The sequence below is a fragment of the Staurois parvus genome, unplaced genomic scaffold, assembly GCF_062004578.1.
Source record: "Staurois parvus isolate SC_StPar_1 unplaced genomic scaffold, SC_StPar_1.0 ptg000183l, whole genome shotgun sequence".
Lineage (NCBI taxonomy): Eukaryota > Metazoa > Chordata > Amphibia > Anura > Ranidae > Staurois > Staurois parvus.
In genome coordinates, this window is record NW_028317979.1 from 10274489 (window position 1) to 10296487 (window position 21999).

At 39.4% G+C, this 21999-nt stretch overlaps 1 protein-coding gene and 1 long non-coding RNA gene across 7 annotated transcripts in view; one reads left to right on the forward strand and one right to left on the reverse strand.

Annotated features, from left to right (window-relative positions):
• Positions 1-21999, forward strand: part of LOC149462215 (uncharacterized) — a 114840-nt gene that overhangs the window by 66143 nt on the left and 26698 nt on the right. The window lies entirely within an intron of this gene.
• Positions 1-21999, reverse strand: part of CCDC18 (coiled-coil domain containing 18) — a 92358-nt gene that overhangs the window by 4728 nt on the left and 65631 nt on the right. For all 5 annotated transcript variants that reach the window (XM_089677308.1, XM_089677307.1, XM_089677312.1 and 2 more), the window contains exons 22-26: positions 16536-16635; positions 14398-14514; positions 11485-11628; positions 6484-6687; positions 325-441 (exon numbers count right to left, since the gene is read on the reverse strand). In XM_089677308.1, the coding sequence (XP_089533434.1) occupies positions 325-441; positions 6484-6687; positions 11485-11628; positions 14398-14514; positions 16536-16635 (682 nt within the window). The remainder of the gene's footprint in view (positions 1-324; positions 442-6483; positions 6688-11484; positions 11629-14397; positions 14515-16535; positions 16636-21999) is intronic.

Sequence of the window (21999 nt, forward strand, 5' to 3'; positions counted from 1 at the left end):
TGGTGCTCAGTCACTGACCAGGTAGAAGCATGCACAAATTAGGTAACCTTGCTCACACTAACCCTCCCTAATAAAAACACTCCCATCAACAGCACTAGGATCCTTTGTGCCAATGTCTTTCTGCCAGTACTGGGAGCCCAGGCTAGGATCTAACGTTTCAAGTATTTTTAAAAAGAAACTTCAGTAAGTCAGCCTACGCATTTTCTTAGTACTGGTTTCCTTTAAGCATACCACTTGAGGCATTTACCACCCCATATAAAGGGTCTACTGAAAAACACTGATGACATGCCAATACATAGGATTGTATAAAAAGACATAACTTACTTTCAGGATCAGTACTTCATTAGTTGCTTTGATCACCTCATTTCTGGCTTCAAGCTCAATTTTTAAATTGCAGATTGTATCTTCTGCTTCATCCAAATCTTGTTTCATCTGCTGCAGCTAGTGATATAAAACCAAGAAGAACTGCTATGAATTATCATACCGGAGGAAGTCTTTCATCTCTGAGGTATATATGCTGCCTTCTATGTCTCTCCTCAGATATTTCAGTCACTTAGTGTTACATACAGTATGTATTGTCTGACAAAATAGTGATTATACAATAAAAACAACGTGTGTTCTTGTTGGCTGCAGTTCACATATCTACTAAAATTAGTATAGTAATAAAACAGTGCGAGAATATTCGTCTTAATAGGACAAGAGTAAAGTGGCCATTATTCAACCTACAAATTATACTTATCTTAAGTCACCATCACAAACTGACAATCATTTCAGCCCGCAAGCATCACAAGTAGAATCAAAATTATGTTAAACAGATGCCTTGTGATAAGGCAATAGCTATGACACTAAACTGCATGTGAGATTCCAAAGCCAGTTAGGGTCTGGAAACTTTTGTTATCCCAAGATTCTTACCAGAATAGTAGATAGTGTATTCTCTGGAACAGCAACCACTTTTAATAAATACTTGTGAAGTTTTATACACTGCAAGGAAATTACTTCATACTGATGTGCAACACGGGTTCACAATTTGGAAATACAGAACACACAACAGAATTAGGCAAAAAATATTTAGCTATAAGCAAATTGTTCAAAGTTTTTTGTTAAATGGGAATTCTAGTGTATATTCAGTGAGTACACAGTTTAAGATATTATTGTGCCATTTACTTTAAAGCAGTTTTCATTTGACTTTCACATTTTTACAAGTTTGTTCTCTCATATTTTGTTTACTGTATGTAATAAATCTTAATAAACCCCTTCACAAAGTGAAAAAAGGCAAGTAAAAGCAATTCCAAAACTTATTTTCCATTCACTTGCAATGTGCCATGGAGATTGCTAGCAAATTTGACTTCTCCAGGAAGAGTCAATTCCCTCCCACTTTGTGCATCATAGTCCTCTCGTCTTCTGGGAGTTTCGAATTGCTCTGTGCTGGCCCAGATCCTTTGCTCCTCCCCTCACTGCACCACATAAGTTTTTATGAAAATGCCAGGGGAGGCTTGAAGAACACTACAGAGTGTCACTGCTGACATCACATCCAAGATGGCAGCACACAGCAACAGTTTTAAGCTTTATAAAGGTCTACACAAGGGAGGCTTTTATGAAAATAAACATGCATAAAATTAATTAAATGTGTATATCTTACAGGATATAGTTTTAGCTGGTTTCTTTACATGAAAAATAAATACTAAAACATTGAAAAAACTAAACTTCATTTAATATCACAAACATATGTTACACATCTATCTTTTAGCAGCTTTCTTAAAACCCTTAAAGCACCCTTTAGTTCTTAATGTCAGTTCTACAAAGTTTCTCACAGCCACCAATTTGATTAAAGAACCAGCAAACACAAAGGCTCCTGCGCTTGGGGATGGACTCGATGCAGGCTACAACCACATTAAGAACGTCCTGGAACATGCACACCTTGCTGCCCTCAATAGCTCGGGGAAATCCAAATATACTGAATGAGGAAAGAACAAACAGAGGGCGCACAGGCCTAGTGCATTACCATAAAATTTTTTTTAATAAGAAATAAAGTATGTGTTGTACTCACAAACGACAATAAAGTCAAGGCACGTTATAAAAGAACAGCTGGGTCTGGGGAAGAGGCAAGCCCTCGAAACGCGTCAGCCTATTGGATGTCTACACTCCCTATTGCGGACTGTTACGCAGTGTTGACCCAGCTGTTCTTTTATGATGTGCCTTGACTTTATTGTTGTTTGTGAGTACAACACCTACTTTATTCCTTATTAAACATGTTTTATGGTAATGCACTAGGCCTGTGCGCCCTCTGTTTGTTCTTTCCTCATTTACCAATTTGATTAAAACCTGCTTTAAAAAATGTTATTGTAATTGTTATGACAGAGAGCAGAAGTTACAAATTACAGACTTTTGGAGGCTTCCTCGCTACCGACCCTTTTAGATTATCTGCTTTGCTTGTTGCCTGTAATTGCTACTTAACGAGAACTGTCTGTAGCAAAATGCCTCGTACACACTATATGTACCAATTACTGAAGTTTTTGCATGTATGCTGACATTGTTATTGAACTGTTCAAACAAAAAAAGAAGTATGTAAAGAGAAAAAACTTAATAGCCCGTTAAAAGATTAAATAAAAACCCAGCTTTTTTTGCATTAGCCCCCTTTAATACCTTGCCAAGGTATGTTTATAAATGTCCTGTAGTGAAGAGGTTAAAGTATGCTCCTTAGCTAACATCATTCAACCCACTATTCAGTCTGGGAGGTCATGGATCCACCCTCCTGGATGTGAATGGTCTGCGAAGGAGTAGCAGAACAATGATGAGCTTACCTTTTTGTCACTCTGCTTTCTCCTCCTATCAGCATACTCCCTGTTAGTAAATTAATTGATTGGCTCCTTGTGTTGTTCTTCCTCTGCCAGTCTTCGCTCTACTACACGATGAGACCGAATTCAAGTTTTTATACTGCATACACTTAAAAAATGCATTTAATGAAGTAGTAATGAATTCAGAGCTGCATTCATTTGTGTCATTTATATCAGCTTTAACTTTCAGGCTGGTTTGTTGCGGATAATCTCACCAAAGAACTGAGACACTAGGCCTAATCTAGTTAGGCCAGTGACATGTGTGACTAAATTAAGCCTTAATCCTCTTGTGTGCAATTTAGGCTGAACAGCAGGATTGGCCTGTACAAGGGCAGGCAACGAATTACGGACCATTAAGTTACTTGCTTCTACTCATTTACTTGCATTTACTCACTTTCCAGCTTAACGGGAAACTATAATTAGGTTTGTAGCTTTATATGTGACTGTAGCAGGCATACTGTAAATAACTGCAACAATAAGTATTAAAGCCTAACTCCAGCCAAGAAAAAGCTAACATTTTTGTCAGGTTTTTATTTCTATCTGTGACCCCATTGTGGGGATTTTTCATCACTTTCTGTCCTTATGACATCTGTACAAAATGGGAAATTAAGTTGTCACTAGGAAAAGATGGCAAAAGCAGCAATAAAAAATTGTCCTTCTCCATGCTACTAAAAATGTATATGTGTTTTAGTCGGTGTCTTCATTGAAAAGATTTCCTATATGTTCCTATCCTGACAGGAAGTAGGAGAAAATTTCCCCAACTAGAGTACTAAGGCCATATTTATATTTTTATATGATGTTTTAGCTTACAGACCCTTTTTCTTGCAGAGTAGTGTTGCAGGGTGATTGCACTTCACTATTTCTCTGGGATCCTCTGCTTTCCCAGGATCCTATGGTGAAGTTTACTGTGTGACATCACCAGCACCTAAACTAGGGTAATGAAGAACTTTGCCTTTTTTTCTCAAAAATATATATTTTTTCTTTTTTCAAGATTTAAATTGTCATACAAGGTCCACTTTAAAATTAGCTCAGGTAAACTCATTTCACCTTACAGAAACTCTTTGCTGCAAGCAGGTCATATGTATAAACAAGAGAGAAAAGCGCCATAACTAAGTGTACCATTTATTTAAATATATCAGTGAAATGAAAAACAAATATGCACTTACATTTAAAAGATACTTAAAAAGCATATCAATAAGTCTCTAACAGGTGACGATCTTCCAGATGGTCAATGGTGAACAAGTCCCTCTGGGTGCATGTGAGTGCATATTTAGTGTTTTTCATTTCACAGATATGTTTTAATAAATGTTACACTTAGGTAGTGGCACTTGCCTCTACTCTTTGTTTATACATGGTTTGCTGGTGGAAATCTCCCCAGATCCTGCTTCGAAGAAAGACCGCTGATGCTGCCATAATGTAAATTTCATGCCACTGTGTTTTCACATGGACTTTTCTCAAGGACTAAAAAAAACTCTTTTCATGTCGTTTATCATTCCATGCCTATTGTTATTTTTGGTAGTTGCACCAGTGCTCCCTGTTTTGCGCCTGTTTACGTTTAGGGTGTTAATGCCCCTTACAAATCTTTTTTTAGTTACTTTTCAATCAGGTCATAGCTGTGGCTTAGACTTGCAAAAGGAGATATGAGCAGTGAAGTACAGTCACTGTGCCGTACTACCAAACTGGAACCCAGAGCTAGCAAATATGATTACCCAATAAACATACTTATAAACTATACATAGATACATACATACAAGTTTATAATATCATTCAATAAATAATTTCGTTTTTTTTTTTTTTAAACTGGTCAAATTCACATAATTATTATTATTGTACAGTATTTATACAGCGCCAAAGGGTATGCTCAGTGCTGTACAGTAGCAAGGGGGACAGAACATGAGATAAGACAGTAACAGTACAATACACGAGGGGTTCGAGGGCCCTGCTCTTTCAAGCTTACAATCTAGGAGGGAGGGGAAGGTGGTACAGGAGGAGATGTGGGGGATGGAGTGGTGGGAGGAGTGGAGGAGGTTAGTTGTTAGGTGAGGTCGGGTGTTAGGTGAGGTTGGGGTAGGCTTCCCTGAAGAGGAGGGTTTTCAGGGTGCGCCTGAAGGTGAGGAGGGTAGGTGACAGTCTGATGGATTGGGGTAGGGAGTTCCAGAGGATGGGGGAAGTCCTGGAGAAGTCCTGCAATCGGGCATGGGAGGAGGAGACCAGGGAGCTAGAGAGTAGGAGGTCCTGTGAGGAGCGGAGGGCAGGGGTAGGGTAGTATTTGGGTATCAGGTCAGTTATGTAGTTTAGGGTGGCATTGTGAATGGCTTTGTAGGTCAGAGTTAGCAGTTTGAATTTGATGCGATGGGCAATCGGGAGCCAATGAAGGGATTGGCAGAGGGGGGAGGCAGATGTGGAGCGGCTGGTGAGGTGGATGAGTCTAGCCGCTGAGTTTAGGATCGACTGGAGTGGGGATAGCGTTCGTTTGGGTAGGCCAGTGAGAAGGGAATTGCAATAGTCCAGGCGTGAGATGATGAGGGAGTGTACAAGTTGTTTGGTGGTGTCTGGGGTGAGGAATGTGCGTATCTTGGAGATGTTGCGGAGGTGGAGCCTGCTAGATCTAGATAGCAGTTGGATGTGGGGTAGGAAGGAGAGGTGGGAGTCCACGGTGACACCCAGGACTTTGGTGTGTGGGGTGGGAGAGATGGTGGCGTTGTTAGTAGTGATGGAGAGGATGGGGGGGGGGCACGGGGTGGGTGGGAAGACCAGGAGCTCGGTTTTGGATACGTTAAGTTTGAGAAAATGGAGCGACATCCAGTTTGATATGTCGTTTAGGAGGTGGGCGATACGGGCAGAGAGTGAGGGGGTGAGGTGGGGGGTGGAGAGGTAAATTTGGGTGTCGTCGGCATAGAGGTGGTAATTGAAGCCGTGGGAGTGAATAAGTTTGCCAAGGGAGGAGGTATAGATGGAGAAGAGGAGGGGCCCGAGGACAGAGCCTTGGGGGACCCCTACAGAGAGGGGGAGGGAGGGGGGGGTGGCAGTGTTGTAGGTGACGCTGAAGGAGCGTTGGGAAAGGTAGGAGGAGAACCAGGAGAGAGCCGCATCCTTGATGCCAAGGTAGTGCAGTTTGGCAAGGAGGAGAGGGGGGTCAACAGTGTCGAAGGCTGCGGAGAGGTCGAGGAGCAGGAAGATAGAATAGTGGCCATTGGCTTTGGCGGTTAGCAGGTCATTGGTGATTTTAAGTAGGGCGGTTTCGGTGGAGTGCAGGGGACGGAAGCCAGACTGTAGGGGGTCAAGGAGATTGTTATCAGTGAGGTGGGCGCTTAGGCGATTGTAGGCCAGGCGCTCAAGGAGCTTGGAAGTGAAGGGCAACAAAGAGATGGGTCTAAGATTAATTACCTAAACAATGTGCAAAAAGAATATAGTTTCCCTTTAAGGCTAAATAATGGTTTAAGCAAATATAACAATGAACAGTGTTACATCCATATACTATAATAATTACACAAATAAAAAATCTACTACATCCAGAATTGGAAGTAGCAGAATTTCACCAGTTAAAAGATGACCATCAACACTGGAACAGATACACATGTGATCACACTGCTCTAAAAGCAACAATCAAAAGTAGCTTGGGAGACCTTTTGCTGGGTCAGACTGTTACCTTTTCTCTGGAAAGACGATCAATTCCGTCCAGCTTATGTGTAAGCCTGTCTGATTCTTTATTAGCTTCGGCCAGCTGCTGTCGGGTTTCCATGAGTTCCTGGTGGGTTAATTGCATCCGTTCTCGGGCTAGCCGTACTTGCTGATTTAGCTCCTTCTCTTCTTTCTGCTGTTCTGAGATGCGGCTCTGCTGCGACTTCAGTGTCTAAAAAAGCAAAACAAAACAGAATCATATTTTTCCATCTTGCATGGAAGTAAAATGAATATATAATGTAGCATTTTTTTCTCTCAGTAAAGATTTATTGACATTTTTCTATTTAAGTGAGAAAACAGACATCAGAAACGATACATAAACCTGATCACAATACAATGCAGATGACATTTACTTTCTACATTTTCAGGCAGCTTATTGTGGAAGAACCAAAGAAATAAACATCCCATAACAAAAAGCGGGAACAAACATGCAAATATTATACATATAGAAACAAAGACAAGGAAACATAGAAGTGGGTGTAGAGTCTTTGCCATTAGTTAAGTCAACTATTGCCTATTGTTGCTAGTGGTTCATGTAACATGTTCTACTGTATTATGAGGTCTGGAACTGTCTCCAGACCTAAAGGTTGCTGTGTTTTTGAAGTGTAACCAGAGCGGCCAGATTTTCTAATATATTTCATAGTCAGCTTTTTGGATAATTCTAATCTCTTCCATTAAATGTATCTTTTTGACTTGTTGAATCCATTCTGCTGATGGTGAACCCAGAGTTTTCTATTTTTTTGGGATCAGGCATTTGCCAGTGTTCAAAAGGTGATGTATCAAAAATTTTTATTATTTAGGGGCAGGCCAAGGTGTGTTACAGAAAAAGGAGTCCTGTGGAAGGGTCACAGTTGTGATTCGCTCAGTATGTCAATCATTTGTTCCCAGTATGGTTTAATTAGTGATAACTGTTCCTTAACATGGGAAATGTCTGCATCTCCAGCGTAGTTCAGATGTCCCAGTGACTTTGGAGCACTGTATCTGTGCATCACGGTGCTAGGAGTTAAATTGCTCTCAGATATAGTAGTAATGATACAAGAGTTATCAGTTGGAAGAATGATTTTTGAACCAGTCCTTATCAGAAAGGGTGTGAGACAATTCATGCTCCCACTGAGCCAAGTAGTCTGGTGAGTTTACAAGTAAAGCTGTTAGGAGCACTTTGTACAACAGTGAAGTACCATGGGGATCAGTTTTCAGCAAGAAGACTTGTTCTATCAAAGTTAAGAGTCTAAATTTTGTAATGGCTTTTTAAAGGCTCTTAACAAGGTTGCAAAATTAGAGCCATATGTAGAATTCTGGGGGTGTTTGCCCCATTTGATTTTCATTTCTGCAAGGACAAGTACCTTACCACCTTTAGTGACATTGTGCGGCTGTAATGTCGGAAAGCCCTCTCATCTAAACTGTTTTGCCTTTAAGTTTAGTTGCCAATATGGCATGTTCATACCAGGTCCCAAATGCTCAAGTGGCAGTCGTGGGAGCAGTGGTGAAAGCCAGCTTCCTATGGGATTTATGTATCCAGGGCAATATGAAAAGATTTTGAAAATAAGGATATAATACTCATGCTCTGCCAAAAATAAATGATACCCAGCTGCAAGCACCTAAATGTGTTCCCACATCAATAAAAGTCCCCAAGAATAGTGCTGCGCTGCCCCCTAGTGACCCAAAAAATAAATAATAAACACCCTCATGAGCATCAAACCCAATGTGAAATTGAATAAATCTGTGCACCAAAATTTTGGTGGCCAAAACGCTTGGCCGAAAAGTACCGATACAGGTGCCGAAAATAACCCGCCCCCCCTCACCCGCACCTGGGTAGTTCTCAACCTTACCTGAGAAACCACAGAACGATTCCGGTGCTGGGCATAGATAAGTGAAGGAAAGATGGCCTCCACTCATCTTTATGCCCTTGGAGGACCGAAGCGATGTCCCTTCCGCTTCCAGCACCTTGTAAACAAGGCCATTTTTTTTTTTATAAAGCACTACAACAATGCTTTCTTTGATCTAATGCTTTACATTGTAGGAGAGATGTGGGGTCTTATTGACACCATATCTGTCCATAAATAGGACCTGTCACTATATATTTCTATCACAGGGGATGCATGCATTCCTTGTGATAGGAATAAAAGTGCTAAAAAAATTTTTAAACGGACAGTGTACAAAAATAAAGTTTAAAGTGCCCCTGTCCCCCCATGCTCGCACGTAGTGGTGAACACATACGTAGGCCACGCCCACATATGTAAGCGGTGCTCTAACCACACATGTGAGCTATCGCCACGAACGTCAGAGCAAGAACAATAATTCTAGCTCTAGAACTCCTCTGTAACTTTACGCTGCTAACCTGTAGAAAATTTTAAAATGTCACCCATGGAGATTTATTTTAAGTACCATAGTTTGACGCCATTCCACAAGCGTGTGCAATTTTAAAGCATGACAGGTTGGGTATCTATTTACTCATCGTAACATGCTCTTTCATATTTAAAAAATTGGGGTATATATATTTTTTTTTTTTATCATTAAAGTGTATTATTTTCCAAAAATATATATAAATTTTTAAAAAACTGGCCATTTAAGTAATGCCTTAGCTCAGCCAGGTGTTTATTACAGCTCGGTCAGGTGTTTATGGCTATTGTGATCATGTTTTATTTCAGATATACGCTTCACATATTTTACTGTTCTTGTTGTTTTTTACACGTTATTCTTCAACTCAGCCAGGTGTTTATTGCTACTTGATTATGGTTTATTTTTGAGATATGTTTCACATATCATTTGGATTTAGTGGCTCAGCCAGTTTTTGATTTACTATTGACTTTATTTGATTCACAGAATTATTCAATTACACATTGGGTTTGATGCTCAGGAGGGTATTTATTATTTGAGGGTGTTTATTTTTTGGGTCACTAGGGTACAGCGCAGCACAATTCTTGGGTAATGCATAGATTTTGGCCAGTTAGAGTCTAGAACAGAGATCTCCAAACTTTCTAAATAAAGGGACAGTTTACGATCCTTCGGACTTGGGGGGGGGAGGATGTTGTAGACTGTGCCCAATGGGAGTTAACAATATCCCATCTTTTGTTCCCCATCGTTGGTGTCAGAGGAATAGTGCCTCTTCACTGGTGTCAGTAGAAAGAAAAGTGCCTTATTGTTGGTGTCAGTAGGAATGATAGTGCCCTATGGTTGGTGTCAGCGGCAGGAATTATGCCCCATTGGTGATTTCAATGGGGGTAAAAATGCCCCAAGGCCAGATATAGGCAAGCAAAGGGCCACATCTGGCCACAGTTTGGAGACCACTGGTCTAGAGTTTCCTCATCATCCACCCACTGTTCTTGAGATATCTAAGAAGTCGAATATGCTGGATTTATCTTGTCGACGGTCCTATGCTTTCTAAGGTTTATTGAGTAATGAGGCTTTATAGTATTTCCTAATCTGGGAAGCCCTTACCACTGTTGGTTTTAGTTCTAGTTAGAACTAGAAATGAGATTAAGGGTTTTTATAAGATCAGATAAAATCAATATATCTGAGGATTTGAAGAAGCTTGCAGTTAGAGATATCTGTGACATCTGAAACACAAACAAGATATGAGGTAATACAATCAATTCCCATATGGCCTTCCCAGGAGATACTGGGGTTGTTCCATCTGCTCAGATCGTTTACAGTTTGGTTGTATAACACTTGGAATTTGTATTTGAAGAGATCCAAGTAGTTAAAGTGGCACTAAGGCAAAATAAAAAATTACACTGCATGTGATACAGTCTGTCAGAAGCATTAACACAGCACTCTTGTTTTTCTGAGATATCCCATGACTTAGTTTTTTCCGGTTGATTCTGCTGTTATTTCTCAGCTTTTCAAAAAACATAATAAATGCACATTTTTTGCAGGTAAAGAAGCCTGCAGAGCATCATATGATCTGAGAGTGCAATCTCAGGCTCCTGTAGACTTTCAGCATAGCTGTCTGTCTGTACCCCATATGCACAGGCAGTTACCTGAGAGCAGAAAGATCAATGGACTATGAGAACACTCACCAGCACCATCGCAGTTCAGGCAAATTAAACATGTTTTTTTTTGTTTTAAAATAACAAATTTAGTTGAACCCTAATAGGAAAAAGATAGTTTCCCCAAAAGCTTGAGAAGTGTTAGCTGGAGTTAGGCTTTAATTTGTTACATACAATAAAACATCATTTGGATAGTTTATGGCAAACTGTGCTATGTCTATGCCAGGTATGTGTATTATCATATAATATGGCCAGGAAGGGTTCTAGGGAGATGACAAAGAGCAAGGAAACAACAGTGTTTAATAGAATTGGGCAAATGGTTTTGCTATATTTTAAATCAGCCCAATAGCTGACTGATGCTAAAAGACATCTTCATGAAACCCCAAATTCCATTGCGCAATCTTCTGGTAACTCTTCCAACAGATAGAGTCATAAAACATTTGTTACACTTATGTCAGAAGCATTCATGCAAGCTGAACAAAATATCACCATACTTTTTCTAAGAGATTAATGCCTATATCTTTAGTGTCATCTAGTGGCCAAAATGTGATATAGCTTTTCCAAAAAAGAAATCTCAATGACAAACTATTTAGCATTTTGGCCACTAGATGGAGCTAATGATACAGGAATTTAGCTCCCAAAAGATTAGTGATTTTGTTCAGCTTCCACAAATGCTTCTGACATTCATTCAAAAATGTTTTAAAAATAGACCCCTTGATCTGAAAGTGCATGTATCTGCAATCAGAAAGAGATTACACCAGTTTAACCTGCATGGTATGGGTGCCAGGAAAAAGCCTTTGCTGTACCAAAATAACATTAAAACAAAACTACAGTTTGCCAATATTTGGTTGTGCTTTTCGTCAAGTATATTTAAGTCTCAGTAATGGCTTTGCTATAAAAATGTCAGTAGTGTGCAGCCAGCATTAGCCTTTATACTAAAACACAACTATTGGCACAAAAAACATTAAAAGGCCACTTACATGTTCCAATTCAGTTATAGTCACTTCCTTTTTCTCAATTTCTTTATGTAGGTGATTTAAAAATTGATCTTTATGAAGCAGGTCAAGGTCTTTTTCTTGAAGCTGATCCCCCATTTCTTGTAGTTTTTCTTGCAAGGATGAAATCTGGCAAAGATCATGGATTCATGTAACAAATATGATTCCTAATATTAGTAGAAAGTTAGTTAATATCTAAATGGCTGACTTTATATATGTGTTTGTGCATGTGATCAAGATAAAGTGACCCCACAAGGGATACACTCATTTGTAAGAATAAAAAGATTCTGACTACTTAGTAGTAACGTACAGTCCCTTTTCCCTCATAAACAACTGTTTTGCCTAAAGCAGGAAAATTCAGTATGCAATATTAAATTCAGCCACTATGGAGCCCAGAATAAATTTTACAGAAACTAGCGACTGTTTAATAAGAAAATGAAATCCTAAGAACTCAGACTCCATCTTAAGAACTGAGGGAAAAGAACCAGCCATTATTCTCTGAAGCATGTGTCAGGACTGAACTTACTTACCTACAGGCAGCATCGCTGAGGAACATGGACTTATTGCCATATACAGCCTAATCATTCACGGTGTTGGTATATTTCATATATTGATTATATGTACAGTCAGGTTCATAAATATTGGGACATCGACCCAATTCTAACATTTTTGGCTCTATACACCTCCACAATGGATTTGAAATGAAACGAACAAGATGTGCTTTAACTGCAGACTGTCGGCTTTAATTTGAGGGTATTTACATCCAAATCAGGTGAACGGTGTAGGAATTACAACAGTTTGCATATGTGCCTCCCACTTGTTAAGGGACCAAAAGTAATGGGACAATTGGCTTCTCAGCTGTTCCATGGCCAGGTGTGTGTTATTCCCTCATTATCCCAATTACAATGAGCAGATAAAAGGTCCAGAGTTCATTTCAAGTGTGCTATTTGCATTTGGAATCTGTTGCTGTCAACTCTCAAGATGAGATCCAAAGAGCTGTCACTATCAGTGAAGCAAGCCATTATTAGGCTGAAAAAACAAAACAAACCCATCAGAGAGATAGCAAAAACATTAGGCGTGGCCAAAACAACTGTTTGGAACATTCTTAAAAAGAAGGAACGCACCGGTGAGCTCAGCAACACCAAAAGACCCGGAAGACCACGGAAAACAACTGTGGTGGATGACCGAAGAATTCTTTCCCTGGTGAAGAAAACACCCTTCACAACAGTTGGCCAGATCAAGAACACTCTCCAGGAGGTAGGTGTATGTGTGTCAAAGTCAACAAACAAGAGAAGACTTCACCAGAGTGAATACAGAGGGTTCACCACAAGATGTAAACCATTGGTGAGCCTCAAAAACAGGAAGGTCAGATTAGAGTTTGCCAAACGACATCTAAAAAAGCCTTCACAGTTCTGGAACAACATCCTATGGACAGATGAGACCAAGATCAACTTGTACCAGAGTGATGGGAAGAGAAGAGTATGGAGAAGGAAAGGAACTGCTCATGATCCTAAGCATACCACCTCATCAGTGAAGCATGGTGGTGGTAGTGTCATGGCGTGGGCACGTATGGCTGCCAATGGAACTGGTTCTCTTGTATTTATTGATGATGTGACTGCTGACAAAAGCAGCAGGATGAATTCTGAAGTGTTTCGGGCAATATTATCTGCTTCTATTCAGCCAAATGCTTCAGAACTCATTGGACGCCGCTTCACAGTGCAGATGGACAATGACCCAAAGCATACTGCAAAAGCAACCAGAGTTTTTTAAGGGAAAGAAGTGGAATGTTATGCAATGGCCAAGTCAATCACCTGACCTGAATCCGATTGAGCATGCATTTCACTTGCTGAAGACAAAACTGAAGGGAAAATGCCCCAAGAACAAGCAGGAACTGAAGACAGTTGCAGTAGAGGCCTGGCAGAGCATCACCAGGGATGAAACCCAGCGTCTAGTGATGTCTATGCATTCCAGACTTCAGGCTGTAATTGACTGCAAAGGATTTGCATCCAAGTATTAAAAAGTGAAAGTTTGATTTATGATTATTATTCTGTCCCATTACTTTTGGTCCCTTAACAAGTGGGAAGCACATATGCAAACTGTTGTAATTCCTGCACCGTTCATCTGATTTGGATGTAAATACCCTCAAATTAAAGCTGACAGTCTACAGTTAAAGCACATCTTGTTCGTTTCATTTCAAATCCATTGTGGTGGTGTATAGAGCCAAAAATGTTAGAATTGTGTCGATGTCCCAATATTTATGGACCTGACTGTATGTCTCATCTGTTTTTTCAATAGTTTTACACATTCTGTTTTGTTAATAAAGCTTCAAGATTACATTTAGTCTGGCATATTGCAGAATAGGAGGGTTTAGCTGCATGTCGAGCTACACACAAGGAAACGTGTAGCGAGCACAGAACAACAAGGACCCTTGTCTCTTTTTCAATTACAGCCCAAAACAGATTTAGCATCATGATTATATACAAAAAGCTGTTCCATGATACAAGATTTCACCTGCACATGGCTCCTTATCATTATACTCCAAAACCATGGTGAAATTTTCAACTGCCTTACAAAATCCTTTTAAAGCCCAATCGTAGTTTATGGGAAATGCTGCTAATTAAATCAAGGCGGCTCATAATAGTAAATGCTAAATTTAAATTTACTTACGGTGTTTTATTATTGTACACCTCTCCTAAGCCAACAGAAAAACTTTGACAGTATGCTGTAAAAAAGAACACTGCACTGCAGCATTCTCTTTTTAGCGGCCTGACTCCCCCCCCCACCTAAACAGAGCTACAGCTCATCAATCAGCAAAGTTCGATCCCTGCCCATTGCAGCATTATGAACTACATTAGGGCTTCAAGATAAACAAGCAAGTTTAGTTCAAGGACTGCTAACCTGTGACATACGATCTTTTATTTCCAGTTCAGAATTCAATAAGGCAGTTTCCAGATGAATAATTTTCTGCTCCAGTTCTTCTTTGTGTTGCCGAATAGTTGAGTCCAGCTGGGTTAGCTACAGCATGTAAGAAATGAGCAAAGTGAAATTCCCAAAGAACACTATCTCTAGGTTTAGTGACAGCACAGGCCTTCCCTCCCAGCAGTGCAGAATGACCGCAATCACACAGAAAGCACCTAAACACAATAATGACATAATAGAAAGCTTATTGTGATCCCTGCAGGTACAAGGGTAAAGAGGGTCACTGAAAATATAGAAATGCGTAGTATCCTTTAGAATTCCTTTGGTTGCCGACAGTAGGGGTAGAAGAATGGACCCCAATGAACTTTTAAATAAAATGTGCACAGATTTTTGCAATCAGTAAATGCATATTAAACAAGCCCTCATTTACTTCTGTAGCTATATGCATCAGGGGAAAATTTGTTTTCAAATTTCACAACAGAAGCACAGAAACCTTAGTTTTTATTCTATTACTACTACTTTCTATAGCTCCGGAATCTCGGCAGCTCTCTAATGTAAACACATAGTAGGTCTTTCTAAAGAGCTAATTTACACTATATGCAGTGACCTGTGTTCTTTTGCACAAGAAAAATGCAGATCACTGCTGGACCACATAGAGAACAAATGTTTTCTTTTTGCCCTATTTACACTACAATGCAGTGGTGATGTACAATGTGGTGTGGAAAACTGCAGATATGCGGCATTTGTTTGACAGTGCAACACACTGCACTGCATGTCACCACTTATTAACATATCATAGCTCAGCTGCACATAAGCTTTGGAGAACAGTCAATCTGTGACAACTTAAAGTTAAAAAGGAAAATAAAAAATTGTGTAAACATTGTGATGTGCTTTGGTCACAACTGTACATACAGAAAGACAAAAGAGGGCATATAAAAGAAGAGCTCTGAAGAAGAGGGTGCACCCTCAAAACGCATCAGGCCTTGGCGGCATCTTCCCAGCCCATATGGAGGCATGTACAGTGATCCTGGTAATTTCTTCATGGATATTTAGAATTCCCTTTTTTAAAGTCAGTTTGTGAGTATAGTCACCTGCTTTTATCCTTTGAATAAATAGTGTTTTGGTTAATGCAAAAAGCTGGTGCTCCTCTTTTGTCTTTCTGCATGTAGTGCTTATGGAGAATTCCTCTCTTAGGAGGGCGGCAAGTCTTAGTGGATACCGAAGCACTGAAGTTATGTCCAGGGACTTTAGATACCTGAATTAGAGAGTATCTACTTGCAATATTGGTGCCACACTTGAGCACAGAGGACTGTTTGTTGTTATTCTTTGTAAAATAGCAAACTGTCCCCTCTTTCTCCTACTTTTCCCTCTGGCAGTTCATTCTCCCTACTGAAAAGCACCTCAGTAATGATGTGAAAGCAATGTTCAGTACAGCAGTGCTTTCTACCAGTGTGGAATAATGATGTGCCCAAGGGGTGGGTGTTTTTCAACCTGGAAAACCAGTGGCAACAGCAAGAGGCATTGGTGAATCTTTGAGGGGCTGCGCTAGGGGATGTATTTAACCGATTTAAAATGAAAGCAGAACTACACAACTATTTTCTATTTTGTCCCTTCCGTCTCCTTCTTACACAAATGCGAACACAATGTATTCTATTTTTTACCCTTTCATTGATTTTTGTGCTGCAAGGAAGCACTTCCTGGTGTCCAGTCTAGATCGGGCTCTACTGCCTCCTGGGATTTCTAAATTAAAGCTATTTTAGGAGACAGTGGGCTACAAAGCTGCAATTTTGCAATGCATGTGCATTGCACAAATGCCATTGGCTGCTATATTGCCTATCTACCGAATGTTGGCGGCATTTGTTTGCATTCAAAGAAATCTGCAGAGTGTGTGCTGATGTGCTGCCAGTCTCTTTCAGTTCCCAAATGCCTGAAAGAGACCAGCGACACATCCGCACCCACGTGGGTCCTTTGAAAATGTCAGCATGGAAGAATGGTGGTGTGGATGTAATTCAGGAGTGGTTATCTCCTTTTAACGTTTAACAGGGCTTTAAAATACTGAACTATATTAGCAAGTGATTAGTGCAAGTTCTCACAGCATGAAGAGATGGCAGGCTTACCTGGGCTGCCCTCTGTTTTAGTTCCCAGTTCCTGTCTTTCAGGGCCTGGTCCATATCCAGCAGCTCATGGTCTCTCTCATCCAGTTCATTCTTACATGTCCTTCATTTTAAAAGATGAAAGGTAGGTTTACCAACCAATAAAACGTCACTTTAATACATTTTATATCCTTGGTAAGGTTAGGAAGTCATGGCACAATAATGTAATTATGCATAGCGGTTTGCACTGTTCTCTGTAGGAAGCATAACTCTTTTTTCTTTTTTTTTTTTAAGAATCACTGTGGATGTTTTACTGAACTGCAACAGACATTAAAATATCTATAAATGAAATAAAGTGCAACAGCGCTAGGTGTCTAATAATTATTCAAGTAGATATATAAGTGTGTGGGTTATTGAAATAATTAGTTGAGCTGCTGGCATAAAAAGTAAACCTCAAAAAACTTCGGATAGTATGTCATAAAAATATGCAGCGCTCATAAATTAGAGATTAACCAGATCTCATATATTAGAGAAACCTGATCGTATATAGTGAATCTGAATTAGGTAAAATTCATAATAAAAATAAACATTAAAATATAAAACATATTAAACTCGTGACTTCTGTGGTGCATCCAGGGTTGGAAAACCAGAGGAAAGTTCGTGACTCTTGTGTTGAAAAAGCTGAAAATAGCTTGCACTAACCAGATGTCTCAGCACATGGAGCATGGAGTAATTAAGACCTACTCCTAGTAGTGAGGCCCGCCGATAAGGGAGGAGGGGTTGTTATAATGAACAGACTTAATTACCTTACACTAGTAAGTAATATCCTGGAAGATAAAGAAACTTACAGGCCTCTTAACAACAATCCGTTATTTGCCTATAAAAAAAGCATTAAAATCTTTGATTAACACAGGGTATGAAATTGGAATCCTGAGTAAGAAAGAGAAAGATTATCTATGCCCCACTGCCCCAAAACTGCCTGTAATTTATTGTCTTCCAAAGATCCATAAGGATCCTATTAACCCCCCAGGCCGCCCTATAGTAAGTGGTATAGGGTCACTTTGCGCACGGGTTGGAGAGTATATAGACGGTTTCCTCCAACCTTTGGTGATAAATACTCCAGCCTTTCTAAGAGATTCAAAACAATTGTTATCTGTCATTAAGGACATTAGATTGACTAAACCAACTTATTTAGTAACTGCGGATGTCTCCGCCCTTTACAGCAACATAAAACATGAGGATGGACTTCAAGCTGTTGATTATTACCTGAAGGGTGCTGCGGATGTCCCCCCATTACAGAAATGTTTTATATTAGATCTTCTCAAATTTGCAATGTGTCATAACTACTTCTGGTTTAGCAATAATTATTATCTTCAGATCACCGGAGTTGCAATGGGTGCAAAGCTTGCGCCGAGTCTTGCCAATCTATTTATGGCTTATTGGGAGGAAGAGATCATCTACTCCAGGGACTGGCCACATCTCTGCTTATATTGTCGGTACATCGATGATATTTTCTTATTATGGGATGGTGATGAATTTTCCCTGACTAATTTTTTCACAACCCTGAACTACAATACCAATAACATCAAATTGACCTTTCAATATGATTTTCAGGAAATTAATTTTCTAGATTTAAACATTTTTAATAATGGTACAGGGTTATCTACAAAGACTTTCTTTAAACAGACCGACCGAAATAGTTTTATTCCAATAAATAGTTGTCATCTTCCTAGATGGTTGAACAACATACCTAGGGGCCAATTCCTAAGGGTTCGTCGCAACTGTGATAATGTTGAGGATTTCATCCAACAATCAAGTATCCTTAAAAAGAGGTTTGTGGAAAAAGGCTACAATAGTAACACTCTACAGACAGAAATTAATAATGTAAAGAACACCAATAGAGAGTTGCTTCTCTCTACTGGGCAAATAAATAAAAATACAAATAAGGACAATAGGTTCTGTCCGTTCATTACTAATTTCTCTGCCCAGTACAAACATGTAGCCAAGATCATTAAAAAACATTGGTGTATCCTCAAAAGTGACCCAGTACTAGGTAGCTCGTTACCTGACCTACCAGAAATCACCTATAGGAGAGCTTCTTCTCTTAGGAATAAACTTGCTCCAAATGTGGTAAACCCACCGAGACAGCTTACGTTTTTTAATCGAAAAGGCTTCTTCCCATGCAACCGATGCATGTTATGTGTCTATAATGGCATTCACAAAACACCCATTTTTACTTTTTGCTCTCGCTCTACTGGTAAACAATACACGATAGACTCTACCATCACATGTAATAGCCTCCACGTTGTTTATCTCCTTGAATGTTCCTGCGGAAAACAGTACATTGGCAGGACCACCAGGAGATTAAGAGACAGGCTACGTGAACATCTCACAAATATAAAGAAGGGTTTTAAAGAACACTCTTTATCTATGCACTTTCTCCAACAACACAATCGGGACCCACATTCCCTTAAATTTATTGGCATTGATACAGTCCATAGACACTGGAGAGGAGTCCATAAACGAAGAGCAGTCTCTAGGTTAGAAACAAAATGGATCTATTTATTACGTACATCATCCCCTTTAGGCCTTAATATTGAGCTGGACATCAATTGTTTTATCGATACTAGTTAATCTGCATTCTATTACAATTTTTACTATACATTTTTATGACATGCGTTTTTGTCAGTTCGTTTTTGTGAGGTTTGGTTGCTCTTTTAATGCTCTCTTTATGAAGTTTATTATTGAGTCGGTCATTTTTTAGCTTTCATATATATTTTTAGTATATAACATTTTATATATTTTTATGTTTATTGTTTATTGATGCGTTTTGCTATGTGGATTTTATTCTATTCGCATCTTTATCATTATCCATTATAGTGGATCTTTTACTCTTTATTTTAGTTTATTTTAACTATATGCATTTATCCAAATCTTTTATGTATATATTGTGGCCACATGCGTTTATGTATATATAGACGTTGATTTTTTTTTTTTGACATAATTTATATAATAATCTGCTATGCCTTAGTGGTATTATTCCACAGTGTTTTATTTCAGTTTTTAGGACCCATTGACATATTGTGTAGTATGAGTTTGTTTTAAATACATGGTTATACTACATATATGACGGGTTTTTTATCAACTATATACCCCACGTTCATGTGTTTGTGTATATATATATCCACTTGGTGCAACACCTCTCTGAACGGTTTCCATTGCTAGGGTACTTATGCATGCTATTTTATATGCTATTCTTATAGTTATCATTTGATCCATCTCCACAGAGGCACTTTAAAATAGTTATAGCAGTAAGAATACTGGTTTATTACCTCAAGCTTAAATAATTATATGCCCTTTGTATACAGGTTCAGTGTCCCCTCCTATATTATATGCTAGACACTCTACAGACTTAATGTCCCCAGCTGTATCCATTAACATGGATTTCTGGCTTCTTCTGTCCACCTGCACTGTTCTTCAAGAAAATGGCCGCCGTATGAGCGAACTGCGCATGCGCGGCTTTGCCGCAATGACGTCATCGGTGCGTACTGCGCATACGCACCGCGGACTATAAAATAGATCGTTTTTTCTGCAATGCACCCCCTTTGAAAACGTGTGTGTGACACGAAACGCGTCAGGAAGGTGCCCCCCCACTGTCTGGACATACCACTTAGCTGCCCCATGTTCCTGTGATCAATATTTGTAAGTGTGTTTTTTATCATTTGTAATTACTACGGAAATAAATATAATACTACACTATCAAAGCTTCTGGCCTGTGGCTCTCTTTTTTGGAGGGAGCCTGGGCCTTTTGAAGGTGCTCGGTTCCTCTTGGTCTCCTGTGTGTTGCTGGCTGGCTTGCTGGATTCATCTTCCTATTGGCTGATGTATATCTCTGGAATCATCCTCCTGCTGTCCTGGGAACATGACATCTAGTGGCGAGAGATCAGATGACATCATCCCCTCCAGTGGCTTCCTTTCAGAGTACCAGGAGTAGGTCTTAATTACTCCATGCTCCATGTGCTGAGACATCTGGTTAGTGCAAGCTATTTTCAGCTTTTTCAACACAAGAGTCACGAACTTTCCTCTGGTTTTCCAACCCTGGATGCACCACAGAAGTCACGAGTTTAATATGTTTTATATTTTAATGTTTATTTTTATTATGAATTTTACCTAATTCAGATTCACTATATATGATCAGGTTTCTCTAATATATGAGATCTGGTTAATCTCTAATTTATGAGCGCTGCATATTTTTATGACATTAAAATATCTATGTCAGCAAACACTTGGGTGAACCTGGGCTACGTTTAAACTTTTAAAAGTAAAATATCTAAAAGCAGACACCGCAAAATGCCTCATATTACTTTTAAATGACCTGTTTCAACAAGCTTTGGGATTTGTCAATGGCTTCACTGAACAGCAGTATAAAAGATGCTTCTTTGATCATTCAGAATTCATTGAAAGGTGCATTTGACCACCTACACCTGACCATCTGACCAGCATTTAACCTGCCTCAAGCAGGTTTTGCATATCTACAGACCTGCATGAGAATGCAAAACCTGTTTGAATCAAATAAAAGCTTGTTGGCACAGATCCAAACATTTTTCTGCACCTCTCTGATTAAGTTTTACTTTGTTACTGGTCCCTGACTTCATGACCAAGCGCCAACAACTGTTATGCCCCTGTCAAAACATTGCTCTTACTGGCTACAGAATCTCAATGGACAGTTGAATGGTAATTGCCAGCTTTGAAGCCAGGTGCAGTAATAAAATAAAACCAAATTAGAGAGATCATTATGAAAACACTGAAGAGGCTTTTCTGGATAAAAAAGGTAACAGCAGCCATTTCCCATCCAATTGCCCTTGGATAGGACTTGGGTTTTCTAAATATTAAAAACAAAAACAGGCTCATTTAATGCACATTTCTTATTGTAAGTATAAGGATAAAAACGTGTTGTCTATACCCTGAAGCAGGATGATATGGTATCATCAACTGTTAATATGTAACTCTTTCTTTCTTAAACCTTAGGAATGCCCATTGAAACTAGATTCTGGTTGGCGCCATATGCCAATGCAGACAGGGACACAAAAGAATCTGTTCCAATGTACCACGTACTCTTCTGATTGGAAACTTAGTTTTCTATAGTCCTATTTTCTGTAAAAAGAAACATCTCAACATATTTACTATGCAAAATGCTCCCTAATCTTCAGGAGTCAATCTAGGAATGACAAAAAAGAAGTCTGTCTTGTCTTATATTATCGGCTTTCCTAGAAATATTGAGTTGGGTTAGTACAGCCTAGCATTCTGCTTGGCAGGTCATTACATTTCTACACCAGGTGAAAGCATACTTAGATTTGGAAGAGTCACTGGCCAGTGGCCTTTTGTGGTCATCCTCATTGCTATCAATATGGGAGAACGCAGAAAACTCCTCCTGAGGAGCAAACAGCAGACCCCTCCTTTCTTTCTCTTAAAATACTTGATTTCCTAA